This window comes from Phyllobates terribilis, unplaced genomic scaffold, assembly GCF_046119375.1.
Source record: "Phyllobates terribilis strain yellow unplaced genomic scaffold, ASM4611937v1 Scaffold_1__5_contigs__length_1240528914, whole genome shotgun sequence".
Taxonomy (NCBI): domain Eukaryota; kingdom Metazoa; phylum Chordata; class Amphibia; order Anura; family Dendrobatidae; genus Phyllobates; species Phyllobates terribilis.
The window spans coordinates 99371173-99386335 of record NW_027362761.1 but is presented as its reverse complement, the minus strand read 5'-3'; the positions used below and the strand labels follow the sequence as shown (position 1 = coordinate 99386335).

At 45.7% G+C, this 15163-nt stretch overlaps 1 protein-coding gene across 4 annotated transcripts in view; it reads right to left on the bottom strand.

The window, feature by feature from the left end:
• The window catches only part of CCDC171 (coiled-coil domain containing 171), a 166727-nt gene that overhangs the window by 135350 nt on the left and 16214 nt on the right, over positions 1–15163 (bottom strand). For all 4 annotated transcript variants that reach the window (XM_073665129.1, XM_073665076.1, XM_073665004.1 and 1 more), the window contains 2 exons: positions 5628–5770; positions 2994–3108 (listed from right to left, as the gene is read on the bottom strand). In XM_073665129.1, coding sequence (XP_073521230.1) covers positions 2994–3108; positions 5628–5683 — 171 coding nt within the window. In that variant the 5' untranslated portion in view covers positions 5684–5770. The remainder of the gene's footprint in view (positions 1–2993; positions 3109–5627; positions 5771–15163) is intronic.

Genomic DNA, 15163 nt, shown 5'->3' with positions numbered 1-15163 from the left:
CTTGAGCGCAAGTGCTCGCTACTTGAGTTTGCATCGGGTACTCAGGTATGCACCATGTACAGCGTGTGCTCGAGTGACATGCTCGAGTCCCTGCTCCGGATGTTTCACGGTTATTAGACACCCAAAAAAAAACATGCGGGGATCGCTCGTGCATGGCAGGCAATCCCTGTAAAGTTTTTTTGGCCGCGAAGCATATGGGGCAGAGACTCGAGCATGTCACTCAAATACCCACGATACTCAATGCATACCAGAGCACCCGATGCAAACTCAAGTAGCGAGCACTTGCGCTCAACGCTAGTCACCATATCGTCATCTTTTTTCTTACTTTTGAAAAAAATCCCAACCCCATCACAACCCTAACCCCAACCCCAGCCCTAACCGTAGCACAACCCTAACCGTAGCACAACCCTAACCCTAACACAACCCTAACCCTAGCACAACCCTAACCCCAAACCCAGCCCTAACCCTAGCCCAATCCTAACCCAAGAGTCTATTTTTGACGCCGTTCCTCGTGCGGTATAAGTGATTAGACGACTTTATTCTTCGGGTCGGTGTGATTACAGCAATACCAGAATCATATGGGGTTTTTATGACTGACAGCTGTCACACACAAAAAGACGCATTTTTTGTCTAATCTAGTTTTTGCATCGCCATATTTTGAGAGCTATAATTTTTCCAGATTTTGGCAGACAGTCATGTGACGGCTCGTTTTTTGCGGGATGAGTTGACGTTGTTATTGGTGCCATTTTCAGGCACGTGACATTTTTTGATCGATTTCTATTCCGATTTTTGGGAGGCAGAATAAACAAAAACCAACAATTCAGGAATTGTTTTTTTGTTTTTTTTTTATTCAGTTCCGCGTGTGGTAAAAGTGATAAGGCAGCTTTATTCTTCGGGTCAGTACGTTGACAGCGGTACCACATTTATATCGTTTTTCTATGCTTTGCACTTTTACATAATAAAAGCAATTTTATAGAAAAAAATATTTTTTAGCATCGCTTTATTCTGAGAGCTATAACTTTTTTATTTTTCGGCTGATGGAGCTGTATGTCAGCTTGTTTTTTGCGGGACGAGATGACGTTTTCAGCGGTACCATTTTTATTTATATTCGTCTTTTTGATCGCGTGTTATTCCATTTTTTATTTGGCGGTATGGTGATAAAGCATTGTTTTTTGCTTCTTTTTTTTTTTTTTTTTTACAGTGTTCACTGAAGGGGTTAACTAGTGGGACAGTTTTATAGGTCAGGTTGTTCCGGACGCGGCGATACCAAATATGTGTACTTCTATTGTTTTTTTTTATAATAATATTTATTGATGGGTACATTATATTTTTATTTTTGGTGGATTATTTTATTTTTTTTTTTTTATATATTTTTGCAATTTTTTTTTTTTTCACTTACTGACAGTTTTTACACTTTATTACTTTGTCCCCTATGGGACTTTCACTTTTTTTTCTCTGATCGCCTGCATGGCACAGGAATGCAGCACCATCCCTGTGTCATACAGGCTGTCAGCGCTGCACAGTGAGAAGATTGTTTGGAGATGCACTGCGCATGTCCAAACAATCTTCCTGCTGTCTGGTGACCCGGATGTTGTCATGACGACATCGGGTCGTCATGGCAACACCCGGGAGGTCTTTGCAGACAGCGCTGGAAGCCGGAAGAGGAGGTGAGTATCTGCGATCACCTCCCCTAGCCCCCGCAATGCTGCGATCGGCTGCGATCGACTTCGACCGCAGCATCGCAGGGGTTAATGTGCTGGGAGCGGTGCAGGACCGCTCCCTGCACATAGTACCGGGTGTCAGCTGTGACAATCAGCTGACACCCAGCGGAGATCGCGCCCGCACAGCCTGTGTGCGCGCGCGATCGCGATGACGTACTAATACGGGTCTGGCTCTTAAGTCCCAGGGCACAGACGCGTATTAGTACGTCAGATGTTATTAAGGGGTTAAAAATATGAAAAAAAAAAAAGTTCAAAATCAACACTCCTTTTGCCAGATTAAAAATAGAAAAAAAAAACTATACATTTGGTATCTGCGTACTCGTACTGACCTGGAGAATCATATTGCCAGGTCAGTTTTACCATATAGTGAACATGGAAATTAAAAAAAAACAAAAACAATTGTGGAATTACATGTTTTTGCAATTTCAAACGCACTTGGAATTTTATCCCTGCTTTTCACTGCATCGCATGATAAGATGAATGGTGTCATTCAAAAGTACAACGCAAAAAAACAAGCCCTTATACGGCTACGTGGAGAGAAAAATAAAAAAGTTATGGCTCTTGGAAGAAGCCATAAATGGAAAATTGCACGGTCATAAAGGGATTAATATGATTTTTTTATTTATTTTCTTTTTACATGACATAAACCTGGCTTTTTAACAGGTGAATTTCACATAGGTAGTCCAAATGTATAAAGAAATAGTAGTACTCCCAATATCAATTATATATACGGATTTTTACGAAGGTGTGTGATGATCACCAAGTAAACCTTGGTGATCATCACACACCTTCGTAAAAATCCGTATATATTTTAAACAGGTGAGCGTACACTTTCTATATCAACAATATGTAATAAAATGGATTTATTTTTTTTTTCCAGGTAGGACTTTTTATTACTTTGTTTTATATTTGCATCCATGGGAGCCCAAGTTACAAAGGAAAACAATTCTCCATAGCAGCAGAAGTCACTGGCAGACCTGATCTGAGATGATCATCACCAGGTCCTACAGAAGCATCAGCTAATGCTTCCATTCACTATATAGCACTCATTAACCACTATGTAGCCAGACAACTAGAGGACATAAGCAGTAATGAACTGTACCTTAGTTCTTCCCAGGGTCTGACACAGATCAAACATAGTCGGGTACTAGACCTGCTCCTGCTAGATGTAAATTTACAGTGGTCGGGTTTAAAGCCAGGAGCCATAAATTTGCGGTACTTGGTTATCAGGTCAAAATCGTAAACCAAGAAAACAGACGTAAAGTATCTCACCTCTTCATTATGCTTTGCTACCAACTCTACAGTTTCATTTTTAGCCTCGTTAAGTTTGTAACGGAGCTCCGCCACTTCATCGAGTTCTTTCAATTCATGCTTAAACGGCACAGACCTAAAAAATGGACAAAAGAGTTTCTTAGAAAGAAACAAAGTCCCTTATGTAAATAAGATTTTTGTATGAGCCCTTCATCCATATGTACAGTTATATGAAAAAGTTTGGGCACCCCTATTAATCTTAAGCTTAATGTTTTATAAAAATTGGTGTTTTTGCAACAGCTATTTCAGTTTGATATATGTAATAACTGTTGGACACAGTAATGTTTCTGCCTTGAAATGAGGTTTATTGTACTAACAGAAAATGTGCAATCTGCATTCAAACAAAATTTGACAGGTGCATAAGTATGGGCACCTCACCAGAAAAGTGACATTAATATTTAGTAGATCCTCCTTTTGCAAAAATAACAGCCTCTAGATGCTTCCTGTAGCTTTTAATGAGTTCCTGGATCGTGGATGAAGGTATTTTTGACCATTCCTCTTTACAAAACAATTCCAGTTCAGTTAAGTTTGATGGTCGCCGAGCATGGACAGCCCTCTTCAAATGATCCCACAGATGTTCAATGATATTCAGGTCTGGGGACTGGGATGGCCATTCCAGAACTTTGTAATTGTTCCTCTGCATGAATGCCTGAGTAGATTTGGAGCGGTGTTTTGGATCATTGTCTTGCTGAAAGATCCATCCCCTGCGTAACTTCAACTTTATCACCGATTCTTGAACATTATTGTCAAGAATCTGCTGATACTGAGTGGAATCCATGCGTCCCTCAACTTTAACAAGATTCCCGGTGCCGGCATTGGCCACACAGCCCCAAAGCATGATGGAACCTCCACCAAATTTTACTGTGGGTAGCAAGTGTTTTTCTTGGAATGCTGTGTTTTTTTGCCGCCATGCATAACGCCTTTTTGTATGACCAAACAACTCAATCTTGGTTTCAGCAGTCCACAGGACCTTCTTCCAAAAAGAAATTGGCTTCTCCAAATGTGCTTTTGCATACCTCAGCCGACTCTATTTGTGGCGTGCTTGCAGAAACGGCTTTTCGCATCACTCTCCCATACAGCTTCTTCTTGTGCAAAGTGCGTTGTATAGTTGACCGATGCACAGGGACACCATTTGCAGCAAGTTGATGCTGCAGCTCTCTGGAGGTGGTCTGAGGATTGTCCTTGACTGATCTCACCATTCTTCTTCTCTGCCTTTCTGATGTTTTTCTTGGCCTGCCACTTCTGGCCTTAACAAGAACTGTCCCTGTGTTCTTCCATTTCCTTACTATGTTCCTCACAGTGGAAACTGACAGGTTAAATCTCTGAGACAGCTTTTTGTATCCTTCCCCTGAACAACTATGTTGAATAATCTTTGTTTTCAGATCATTTGACAGTTGTTTTGAGGAGCCCATGATGCCACTCTTCAGAGAAGATTCAAACAGGAGAACAACTTGCAAGTGGCCACTTTAAGTAGCTTTTCTCATGATTGCATACACCTGGCTATGAAGTTCAAAGCTCAATGAGGTTACAAAACCAAAAAAAGTGCTTTAGTAAGTCAGTAAAAAGTAGGTAGGAGTATTTAAAACAAGAAAATGATAAGGGTGCCCATACTTATGCACCTGTCAAATTTTGTTTGAATGCAGATTGCACATTTTCTGGTAGTACAATAAACCTCATTTCAAGGCAGAAACATTACTGTGTCCAACAGTTATTACATATATCAAACTGAAATAGCTGTTGCAAAAACACCAATTTTTCTAAAACATTAAGCTTAAGATTAATAGGGGTGCCCAAACTTTTTCATATAACTGTATGTGTACATAGGTAGAGACCTGACAATCATCTGGAAGGTGATGGGGAGAATCCGGCTGGGGGCTGCACAGGACTAATCAGGTCTCTCCTGGTACTCAGCTGGCTTTTCAATCTAGGTTCTCGAAAATGCCACAGTTTTTCAAAGTAAAACATACCTGGCTGCAATCGCGTAGCCAAGATCCAATTCATGCTGCCCCTGATGTGGGCATCATGAATCTAATGCCGGGTTCCCTTTAAGATGAGCATTTTACGAGTCCAGTTAAAGGGAGAGTTCATGAGTCCAAGTGTATTCAGTGTCCGCCCACCCAGCCTGACTGACCGCTGCAGCTTGTACTGAGCAGGGTGAGGGACGCTGTCAATCAGGCACGGTGAGTGAGATTGAATTTAAACTTTTATTAAGATTATACAGCCATTCTGATGAGGATTTTCACAGCGAATACACCAGCTTCATCAAGTCTAATATCTATTTAAATATGTATGCAGGTTGCTTTGTGAAATTTGGTGACAGATCCACTTGAATACAAGTGACCACCATAGAAAGTAACCTTTTGAGGGCTTAGGACCTTCAGTCTGGTTACACCACAATTCTCCTATTTTACAATATTTTATTAGTACTCCTTTTACCTAAAAGGTTATTTGAAAAAAAAATCAAATGTAAGGATGTCATATTATTAAAATTACAAAAACAACAGGTTAATAGAGGACTCCACTTACTGGAACAGCACATGGTGCTTTTCTAAGATAGGGATCTACAATTAATATGGCTATTAATCACAATCTTACCATGTAACTTCATTAGCAGCAGCGTGGTTTGGAGAAATGAACGTCATCTTGTCCATGATCGTAGCTGTTATATTCGGAACGGGACAATGTCTGTTATTTTAAATTGGTCCTTTTCTCCCAGACGCTGAGCCCCACGATGACATCTTATATGGATTTATGACAGCGTGTGAAAGAAATAAACAGATTGTAATTGGTAGAAAAATAACAGTAAACCCCTTGATGAAGAGCATGGTGTCTGTGATTTGCTCTGCATATTGCCCCCACGCCAGCTCAATGTCAAAAGCCTAATTGAATAATCATCCCTAGAAAAAAGGATGATATAGAACCACGGAAGCCACAAAAAGTAAAAGAGGATTTTTTGCGACTCGGCCACAGGACACACGCTCATTATACTCATTGAATGGAAGCAAGTTGATGCTACTGCTCCCATGGGCCCTCGTGCATGTAGGAATCTAAAAAAGCCAAATTTAGAGGGTCTCCACCCAATAACAAGATCCAGAAAAGAAAAGCAGTTGACCGCAGAAACTATCAATAGGGATGTTGCTTCAATTTTCAAAAAGTTAAAAACTGGGTGTCTAGCCAGTGTTTATAAGGTGCTTTGTACCCCCCGACAAAGCAGCACGCATACATAGCCACCTCTCCACCGGACTGTCTCAAGGAGGATCAGGGGACCTACATTCTCCACTTAGGTCCCAGAAGTGGCCCACATTTAGGGGATTCAACACTGTAGATACTCTTCCTCCTTCTGGAAAAAAGGCACGTATTGTCTACCTGCACCGAAAAGATTCTCAGAAAACCCAAATGTGCCATTGTCACTGATGAAACTTAGCCTTCATTCAGACAGTTGTGCACATTGTGGCCTGTAATATACTGCTCACGGCACAGAACACATACTGTAGGTGCAGTAGAGCTCATTGCAAGCTATGCTTCCTATGTCAGGGAAAGAGCTATAAAGATCCCTTATATACATAATATGGTGATTAATGTTTTAGATTGTCAAACAGATTTTACTCTTCCGGAAAGAAACCTAGTTTCCTTACCATTTCTGCCATCTAGAAAAACTACATCAATTAGTTTTTAATAAGATACTGAGACTCATGATCTTTTACTAAAAGGTTTCATATTAACTTTAAACTTATTTAGTCAGCAGGCTGCTTGCTCAGATTAGAAATAGCTATATCAGCCTTACATACTCCCTGCCGCTCCAGGGCCGTCTCTACCTGCTTGATAGATTGGATAAATGAGGCTCACTGGGCACCAAAAATCCCCTAAGGCTACAATCTACTTCCATGGACAGTAATGTCCAGCATACCCAACACTCCTAGCCATCTGCCTAACTGTCACTCCCACTTTCTCTAAGTCATCAGCCTAAGTACCACTCCCACTTTCTCCTAACCATCAGCCTAACTGCCCCTCCCACTTTCTCCTAGCCATCAGCCTAACTGCCACTCCCACTTTCTCCAAGTCATCAGCCTAACTGCCACTCCCACTTTCTCTAAGTCATCAGCCTAACTGTCACTCCCACTTTCTCTAAGTCATCAGCCTAAGTACCACTCCCACTTTCTCCTAACCATCAGCCTAACTGCCCCTCCCACTTTCTCCTAGCCATCAGCCTAACTGCCACTCCCACTTTCTCTAAGTCATCAGCCTGTCACTCCCACTTTCTCTAAGTCATCAGCCTAAGTACCACTCCCACTTTCTCCTAACCATCAGCCTAACTGCCCCTCCCACTTTCTCCTAGCCATCAGCCTAACTGCCACTCCCACTTTCTCCAAGTCATCAGCCTAACTGCCACTCCCACTTTCTCTAAGTCATCAGCCTAACTGTCACTCCCACTTTCTCTAAGTCATCAGCCTAAGTACCACTCCCACTTTCTCCTAACCATCAGCCTAACTGCCCCTCCCACTTTCTCCTAGCCATCAGCCTAACTGCCACTCCCATTTTCTCCAAGTCATCAGCCTAACTGCCACTCCCACTTTCTCCTAGCCATCAGCCTAACTGCCACTCCCACTTTCTCCAAGTCATCAGCCAAACTGCCACTCCCACTTTCTCCAAGTCATCAGCCAAACTGCCACTCCCACTTTCTCCAAGTCATCAGCCAAACTGCCACTCCCATTCTCTCCTAGCCATCTGCCTAACTGCCACTCCCACTTTCTCCTAGCCATCAGCCTAAGTACCATTCCCACTTTCTCCTAGCCATCAGCCTAACTGCCCCTCCCACTTTCTCCTAGCCATCAGCCTAACTGCCACTCCCACTTTCTCCTAGCCATCAGCCTAACTGCCACTCCCACTTTCTCCAAGTCATCAGCCTAACTGCCACTCCCACTTTCTCCTAGCCATCAGCCTAACTGCCACTCCCACTTTCTCCAAGTCATCAGCCAAACTGCCACTCCCATCTTCTCCTAGCCATCTGCCTAACTGCCCCTCCCACTTTCTCCAAGTCATCAGCCTAACTGCCCCTCCCACTTTCTCCAAGTCATCAGCCTAAGTACCACTCCCACTTTCTCCAAGTCATCAGCCTAACTGCCAGTCCCACTTTCTCCTAGTCATCAGCCTAACTGACACTCCCACTTTCTCCTAGTCATCAGCCTAACTGCCCCTCCCACTTTCTCCTAGCCATCAGCCTAACTGCCACTACCACTTTGTCCTAGCCATCAGTCTAACTGCCACTCCCACTTTCTCCTAGTCATCAGCCTAACTGCCACTCCCACTTTCTCTTTTTGTTATGGCTGTTAGTGCCTTCTAGGACACTTTACCCCTACCTGGGATTACAATCTTTGATGTTGGAATATCACTGTGAACAAGGACCTGCTGAACCAAAAGGTGGGTTCTCTTTTTCTCAAGTATTTTGTCAATTATAGGAGATGAGCAGATTGATTCGTGTGACCCCAGTTCAGCATCCAGGTCAGTAGTACCTGGCAGCTAGATGGGAAGCCCGCGAATCTCTTACCTTCCGGCGTCACCAGCGCAGCAGTTGATTTGTCAGGACTTGGTCAATATCATGTGTGCGTCGTGACGTATAGATGACGTCGCGCTAGTCCTGGCTAATCGAAAGCCCCTCCATGGACACTGAAAGGTAAGAGATTGAAGGGGTTCCCATCTAGCGGCCTGATACCACTGACCAGGAATGCTGGACCAAACTCCCGCAAATCGATCAACTCATTTCTATGAATTACCAATCCAATATTAAAAAAACTAAAAAATTATATACATATATACAGTACAGACCAAAAGTTTGGACACACCTTCTCATTTAAAGATTTTTCTGTATTTTCATGACTATGAAAATTGTACATTCACACTGAAGGCATCAAAACTATGAATTAACACATGTGGAATTATATACTAACAAAAAAGTGTGTAACAACTGAAAATATGTCTTATATTCTAGGTTCTTCAAAGTAGCCACCTTTTGCTTTGATGACTGCTTTGCACACTCTTGGCATTCTCTTGATGAGCTTCAAGAGGTAGTCACCGGAAATGGTTTTCACTTCACAGGTGTGCCCTGTCAGGTTTAGTAAGTGGGATTTCTTGCCTTATAAATGGGGTTGGGACCATCAGTTGTGTTGTGCAGAAGTCAGATGGATACACAGCTGATAGTCCTACTGAATAGACTATTAGAATTTGTATTATGGCAAGAAAAAAGCAGCTAAGTAAGGAAAAACGAGTGGCCATCATTACTTTAAGAAATGAAGGTCAGTCAGTCCGAAAAATTGGGAAAACTTTGAAAGTGTCCCCAAGTGCAGTTGCAAAAACCATCAAGCGCTACAAAGAAACTGGTTCACATGAGGACCGCCCCAGGAAAGGAAGACCAAGAGTCACCTCTGCTTCTGAGGATAAGTTTATCCGAGTCACCAGCCTCAGCAATCGCAGGTTAACAGCAGCTCAGATTAGAGACCAGGTCAATGCCACACAGAGTTCTAGCAGCAGACACATTTCTACAACAACTGTTAAAAGGAGACTTTGTGCAGCAGGCCTTCATGGTAAAATAGCTGCTAGGAAACCACTGCTAAGGACAGGCAACAAGCAGAAGAGACTTGTTTGGGCTAAAGAACACAAGGAATGGACATCAGACTAGTGGAAATCTGTGCTTTGGTCTGATGAGTCCAAATTTGAGATCTTTGGTTCCAACCTCCGTGTCTTTGTGCGACGCAGAAAAGGTGAACAGATGGACTCTACATGCCTGGTTCCCACCGTGAAGCATGGAGGAGGAGGTGTGATGGTGTGGGGGTGCTTTGCTGGTGACACTGTTGGTGATTTATTCAAAATTGAAGGCATACTGAACCAGCATGGCTACCACAGCATCTTGCAGCGGCATGCTATTCCATCCGGTTTGCGTTTATTTGGACCATCATTTATTTTTCAACAGGACAATGACCCCAAACACACCTCCAGGCTGTGTAAGGGCTATTTGACCAAGAAGGAGAGTGATGGGGTGCTACACCAGAAGACCTGGCCTCCACAGTCACCAGACCTGAACCCAATCGAGATGGTTTGGGGCGAGCTGGACCACAGAGTAAAGGCAAAAGGGCCAACAAGTGCTAAGCATCTCTGGGAACTCCTTCAAGATTGTTGGAAGACTATTTCCGGTGACTACCTCTTGAAGCTCATCAAGAGAATGCCAAGAGTGTGCAAAGCAGTCATCAAAGCAAAAGGTGGCTACTTTGAAGAACCTAGAATATAAGACATATTTTCAGTTGTTTCACACTTTTTTGTTAAGTATATAATTCCACATGTGTTAATTCATAGTTTTGATGCCTTCAGTGTGAATGTACAATTTTCATAGTCATGAAAATACAGAAAAATCTTTAAATGAGAAGGTGTGTCCAAACTTTTGGTCTGTACTGTATATATATATATATATATATATATATATATATATATATATATATATATATTGTGAGGCAGTGACCGGAATCGTATACGAGGGATGTTATACAGAATGTGTACAGAGACCTATTAAATCCATTGGAACCCGGCAGGGCCTTCATTTCTTGGAGGAGGTCACAGGAGGCAGTGGGGTGGCCTCCTTCCTCCAACCCGGATTTTCCAGTGGCTCTTGCCACAGGTCCTTTAAAACTCCTTCACTAAGGTTTAGTGTTGTTCTATGCTGCAACCTGCTAGGAGCACAGCAGGTTAGCTCAGCAGGACTGTGTGTGGCTGAACCACTGCCTGGGAAGGCTCTGCACCTGTCAGGCTCTGAGAGGCCTGGCGTGGCCGTTGTCCCCGGCAACCGTTGCTTATGGACTCATGTTAACCCGGCTGCGAACCGGAGGACTTTCTGTTTAACCGTGAGTTGCTGAATAAAAGCTGTTTATGTTGGACTTGTTTTGGGTCACTGCCTCAGTTACTGCATGGTGTGAACACCGCCGCCTTACAGCTTGGTGGAGAATGCGGGCATAGTGACTGAGGCATACCCCACCGGCAGCTGCATGACCACAATTCGGCCTGCTACCTTCCAGTTCCTCCCCATGGACAAAATGGAGGAGCTGTTTAAGCAGCTGGTACTCACTCAGCGGCAACAGCAGGAGCAGTACCTGAGTCTCCAACGGCAACAGCAGGAGCAGCACCAGGATCTCCAACGGCAGCAGCAAAAAACAAATGAACTGATGATGCAACAAATTGCAGCCCTGCGGGAGACACCGACGGCATCAGCCCCGGAACGTCGAGACGCCCGGGACAAGGTTCGATCACCGTTGAGGAAGATGGGACCGGAGGACGACGTGGAAGCCTTCCTTACCATCTACGAACGCACAGCAGAGCAGGAAAACCTACCAGTTGAACAGTGGGCGGAAGTGGTGGCTCCGTTTTTGGTTGGCGATGCCCAGAAGGCCTGTTTCGACCTCAGTCAGGAGGACGCCCGGGACTACCAGAGGCTCAAAGGTGAGATCCTTGCCCGGCTGGGGGTCAATACATATGTGAGGGCTCAGCGTGTGTTTTCGTGGGCCTATGTGGAGACCCGACCTTCCCGGTCTCAGGCTTATGACCTCCTGCAGCTGGTAAAGAGGTGGCTCGAACCTGAGACTTTGTCCCCAGCCCAGATAGTGGAGAGGGTGGTGGTTGACCGGCTGGTGAGGACTCTGCCAGTCGCTATCCAACGTTGGGTGGGGCAAGGGGGCCCCGGCACCCTCGACCAGGTGGTCAGTTTGGTCGAGCGCTACTCTGCTACTCAGGACTTCATTCGAGACTCCGCCCCCTCTCGGCTATCACGCCGATCCCTGCCAACCCAGGAGTCGGGAAAGGGGTCGCGTCCCTCTGCTGGGGACAGTCAGCACCGTGCCCGTGCTGAAGGGGAACCCCGGAGTGAGAGCGGCAGGAGACTGGTTCCCTCCCAAACTGCCATAAGACCTAACAGTACCTCCACCCTTAGGTGCTGGCGGTATCAGGGGCCGGGACATGTGATTGCTAATTGTCCCCTGACTATGGAACCCGTGGACTGCGGATATAGCCGCCGGGTCTCAATGTACGCCCAGACCGTCTGCACAGCGAGCGCCGAATCCCGGGACAGTGAACTCCAACTATGCCAGGTACTGGTTAATGGGTACCCCACGGAGGCCCTCCTGGACTCAGGGAGCCTCGTGACTCTGGTACATGGGTCGCTGGTGGCAGGAGACAACCCCAGTGGACGGCCAGTCGGGGTTGTGTGTATCCATGGGGACCTCCGAGAGTACCCAACTGCAGAGATGTTTTATGTCTCCACATGGCGTGGACAAAACTATGTGGTGGGAGTGGTAAAAACTCTTCCCTATGGGACTGTGTTGGGAAGAGACTTGCCCCTCTTCTGGACTCTGTGGAAAAACAAAATCCACTCTCCCCCGGTAAAATGTATTTCAGACACTGTGCCCGATGAACCTGCCGTAGGGGTGTCCAACCTAGGGACAGAGTGTGACCCCGATAGGTTTCCCTTAGAGGTGTTGGCAGGAGAGGTCGAGGACACCCCATCGATCCCCGAGCTGAAAGTGTCCCGGGGCACGTTTGGGACAGCTCAGCTACGGGATCCCACCCTGACTCAGGAGCGGGAAAGGGTGTTAGAGATAAATGGCGTAGCTCAACAGCCCGATGCAGATACTGTATTTCGACGCATGGTAATCAACGGTGAGTTACTCTACAGGACAGATAAGATCAGGGACGAGGTTGTAGAACAGTTAATGGCACCTCAGTCGTACCGTCGAGAGATTCTGGAGATGGCACACTCACACCTGCTGGGTGGACACTTGGGGGTGAAAAAGACGCTAGACCATATCTTACAGCGGTTCTTTTGGCCTGGGGTTTACGCGGAAGTCAAAAGGTATTGCGAATCCTGCCCCGAATGTCAGTTGACCTCACCCACTACAAGTTTCCGTAGCCCATTGGTACCTCTGCCAGTGATAGAGGTGCCTTTTGAACGGATTGCAATGGATTTGGTTGGACCCATTGTAAAATCCGCCCGTGGACACCAACATATACTGGTAGTCGTCGACTATGCCACTCGGTACCCGGAAGCTATACCACTACGCCACACCTCGGCAAAACTGATTGCACGGGAGCTGTTTGCCATGTTCTGTCGCCTTGGACTCCAAGGAGATCCTGACGGATCAGGGGACCCCCTTTATGTCGAAAGTGACAAGGGAACTATGCAAATTGCTAAAAATTAAACAATTGCGCACCTCGGTGTACCACCCTCAAACCGACGGGCTAGTAGAACGGTTCAATAAAACCCTCAAGTCCATGTTAAAAAAGGTGGTTTCTAAGGATGGAAGGGATTGGGACATGTTGTTACCCTATTTGATGTTCGCCGTCCGTGAGGTACCCCAGGCTTCCACAGGGTTCTCTCCCTTTGAGTTATTGTACGGCAGACACCCTAGGGGTCTGTTGGACGTAGCCAAAGAGACATGGGAACAAGAGCCAACTCCGCATAGGAGTATAATTGAACACGTGGCTAGTATGCAGGACCGGATCGCGGCGGTCATACCCATCGTGAAAGAGCATCTGTTAGATGCCCAGGCAGCTCAGAGGCGCACATATAATAAAAGAGCCAGAGTCAGAACTTTTAACAAGGGTGATCGGGTGTTAGTACTAGTACCCACAGCCGAGAGTAAGTTCATGGCCAAGTGGCAAGGACCATATGAGATTCGAGAAAAAGTGGGGGAGGTAAATTACCAGGTGTATCAGCCCGGAAGGAGGAAACCTGAGCAGCTTTACCATGTAAACCTGTTAAAACCTTGGAAAGATCGAGAGTGTTTAGTTACAGACGTCACCCCGGGCATATCACCAGAGAGTTCTCTAACTTTAGCCAGGGAAGCATCCGAGGGGGAGGTCAGGATAAATGGTGCCCTCACTAAACAGCAGCGACGGGAGGCTCGCTCGCTGGTGCAACACAATAACTACGTGTTCTCAGATCTACCAGGTAGGACTACGGTTATCCAACATGACATTGTCACCGAACCTGGCGTAAGGGTACGAATAAGACCGTACCGGGTACCCGAGGCCCGGAGGCAAGCCATCATGGCTGAGGTAAAACAAATGCTTCAGCTAGGCGTCATAGAGGAATCACGGAGTGAGTGGGCTAGCCCCATCGTATTGATTCCAAAACCAGACGGATCATTACGCTTCTGTAACGATTTCTGGAAATTGAATGAAGTGTCAAAGTTTGACCTTTATCCAATGCCCAGGGTGGACGAGCTGATTGAGAGACTGGGGCAGGCCCAGTACTTTACCACGCTCGATCTCACTAAGGGTTACTGACAGGTACCCCTCACAGATTCGGCGAAGGAAAAGACCGCCTTCGTAACTCCAGAGGGTCTATACCACTATGTGGTCTTACCTTTTGGGTTACATGGGGCCCCGGCTACATTCCAGAGGTTGATGGACATAGTGCTTAAGCCCCATCAGGAGTACGCGTCCGCCTATTTAGATGACATTATCATCTTTAGCACTGACTGGCATACGCACCTATCCCAGGTACAAGCGGTTCTGGATTCTCTCAGAGCTGCGGGGTTAACGGCAAATCCAAAAAAATGTGCGATAGGGCTAGAGGAAGCCCGATACTTGGGGTGTGTGATAGGCCGAGGAGCTATTAAGCCCCAAATCAATAAAGTTGAGGCCATAAAATAACTGGCCTAAACCGTCAAGTACAAAGCAGGTGAGGGCGTTCCTTGGCATCCTTGGGTATTACCGCCGGTTTATACCTAATTTTGCTGGGCGAACGGCAGCCCTGACTGATCTCTTGAAAGGAAAATATCGGTAATGGTTTAGTGGAACCCTAAGGCAGAGGAAGCTTTTCAGTCCATGAAGTTGGCCCTGTGTGGACAACCGGTCCTCATCAGCCCCAACTTCAAGGAAACCTTCATTGTACAGACAGATGCCTCGGAGGTAGGCCTAGGAGCGGTATTGTCACAAAAAGTGAATGGTGAAGAGCACCCGGTCACCTACTTGAGTAGAAAACTTGTCCCGGCAGAGAAAAACTATAGCGTTGTAGAGAAGGAGTGTTTGGCTATTAAGTGGGCCTTGGAATCACTACGCTATTATTTATTCGGGCGTCAGTTCCGCTTGGTGAC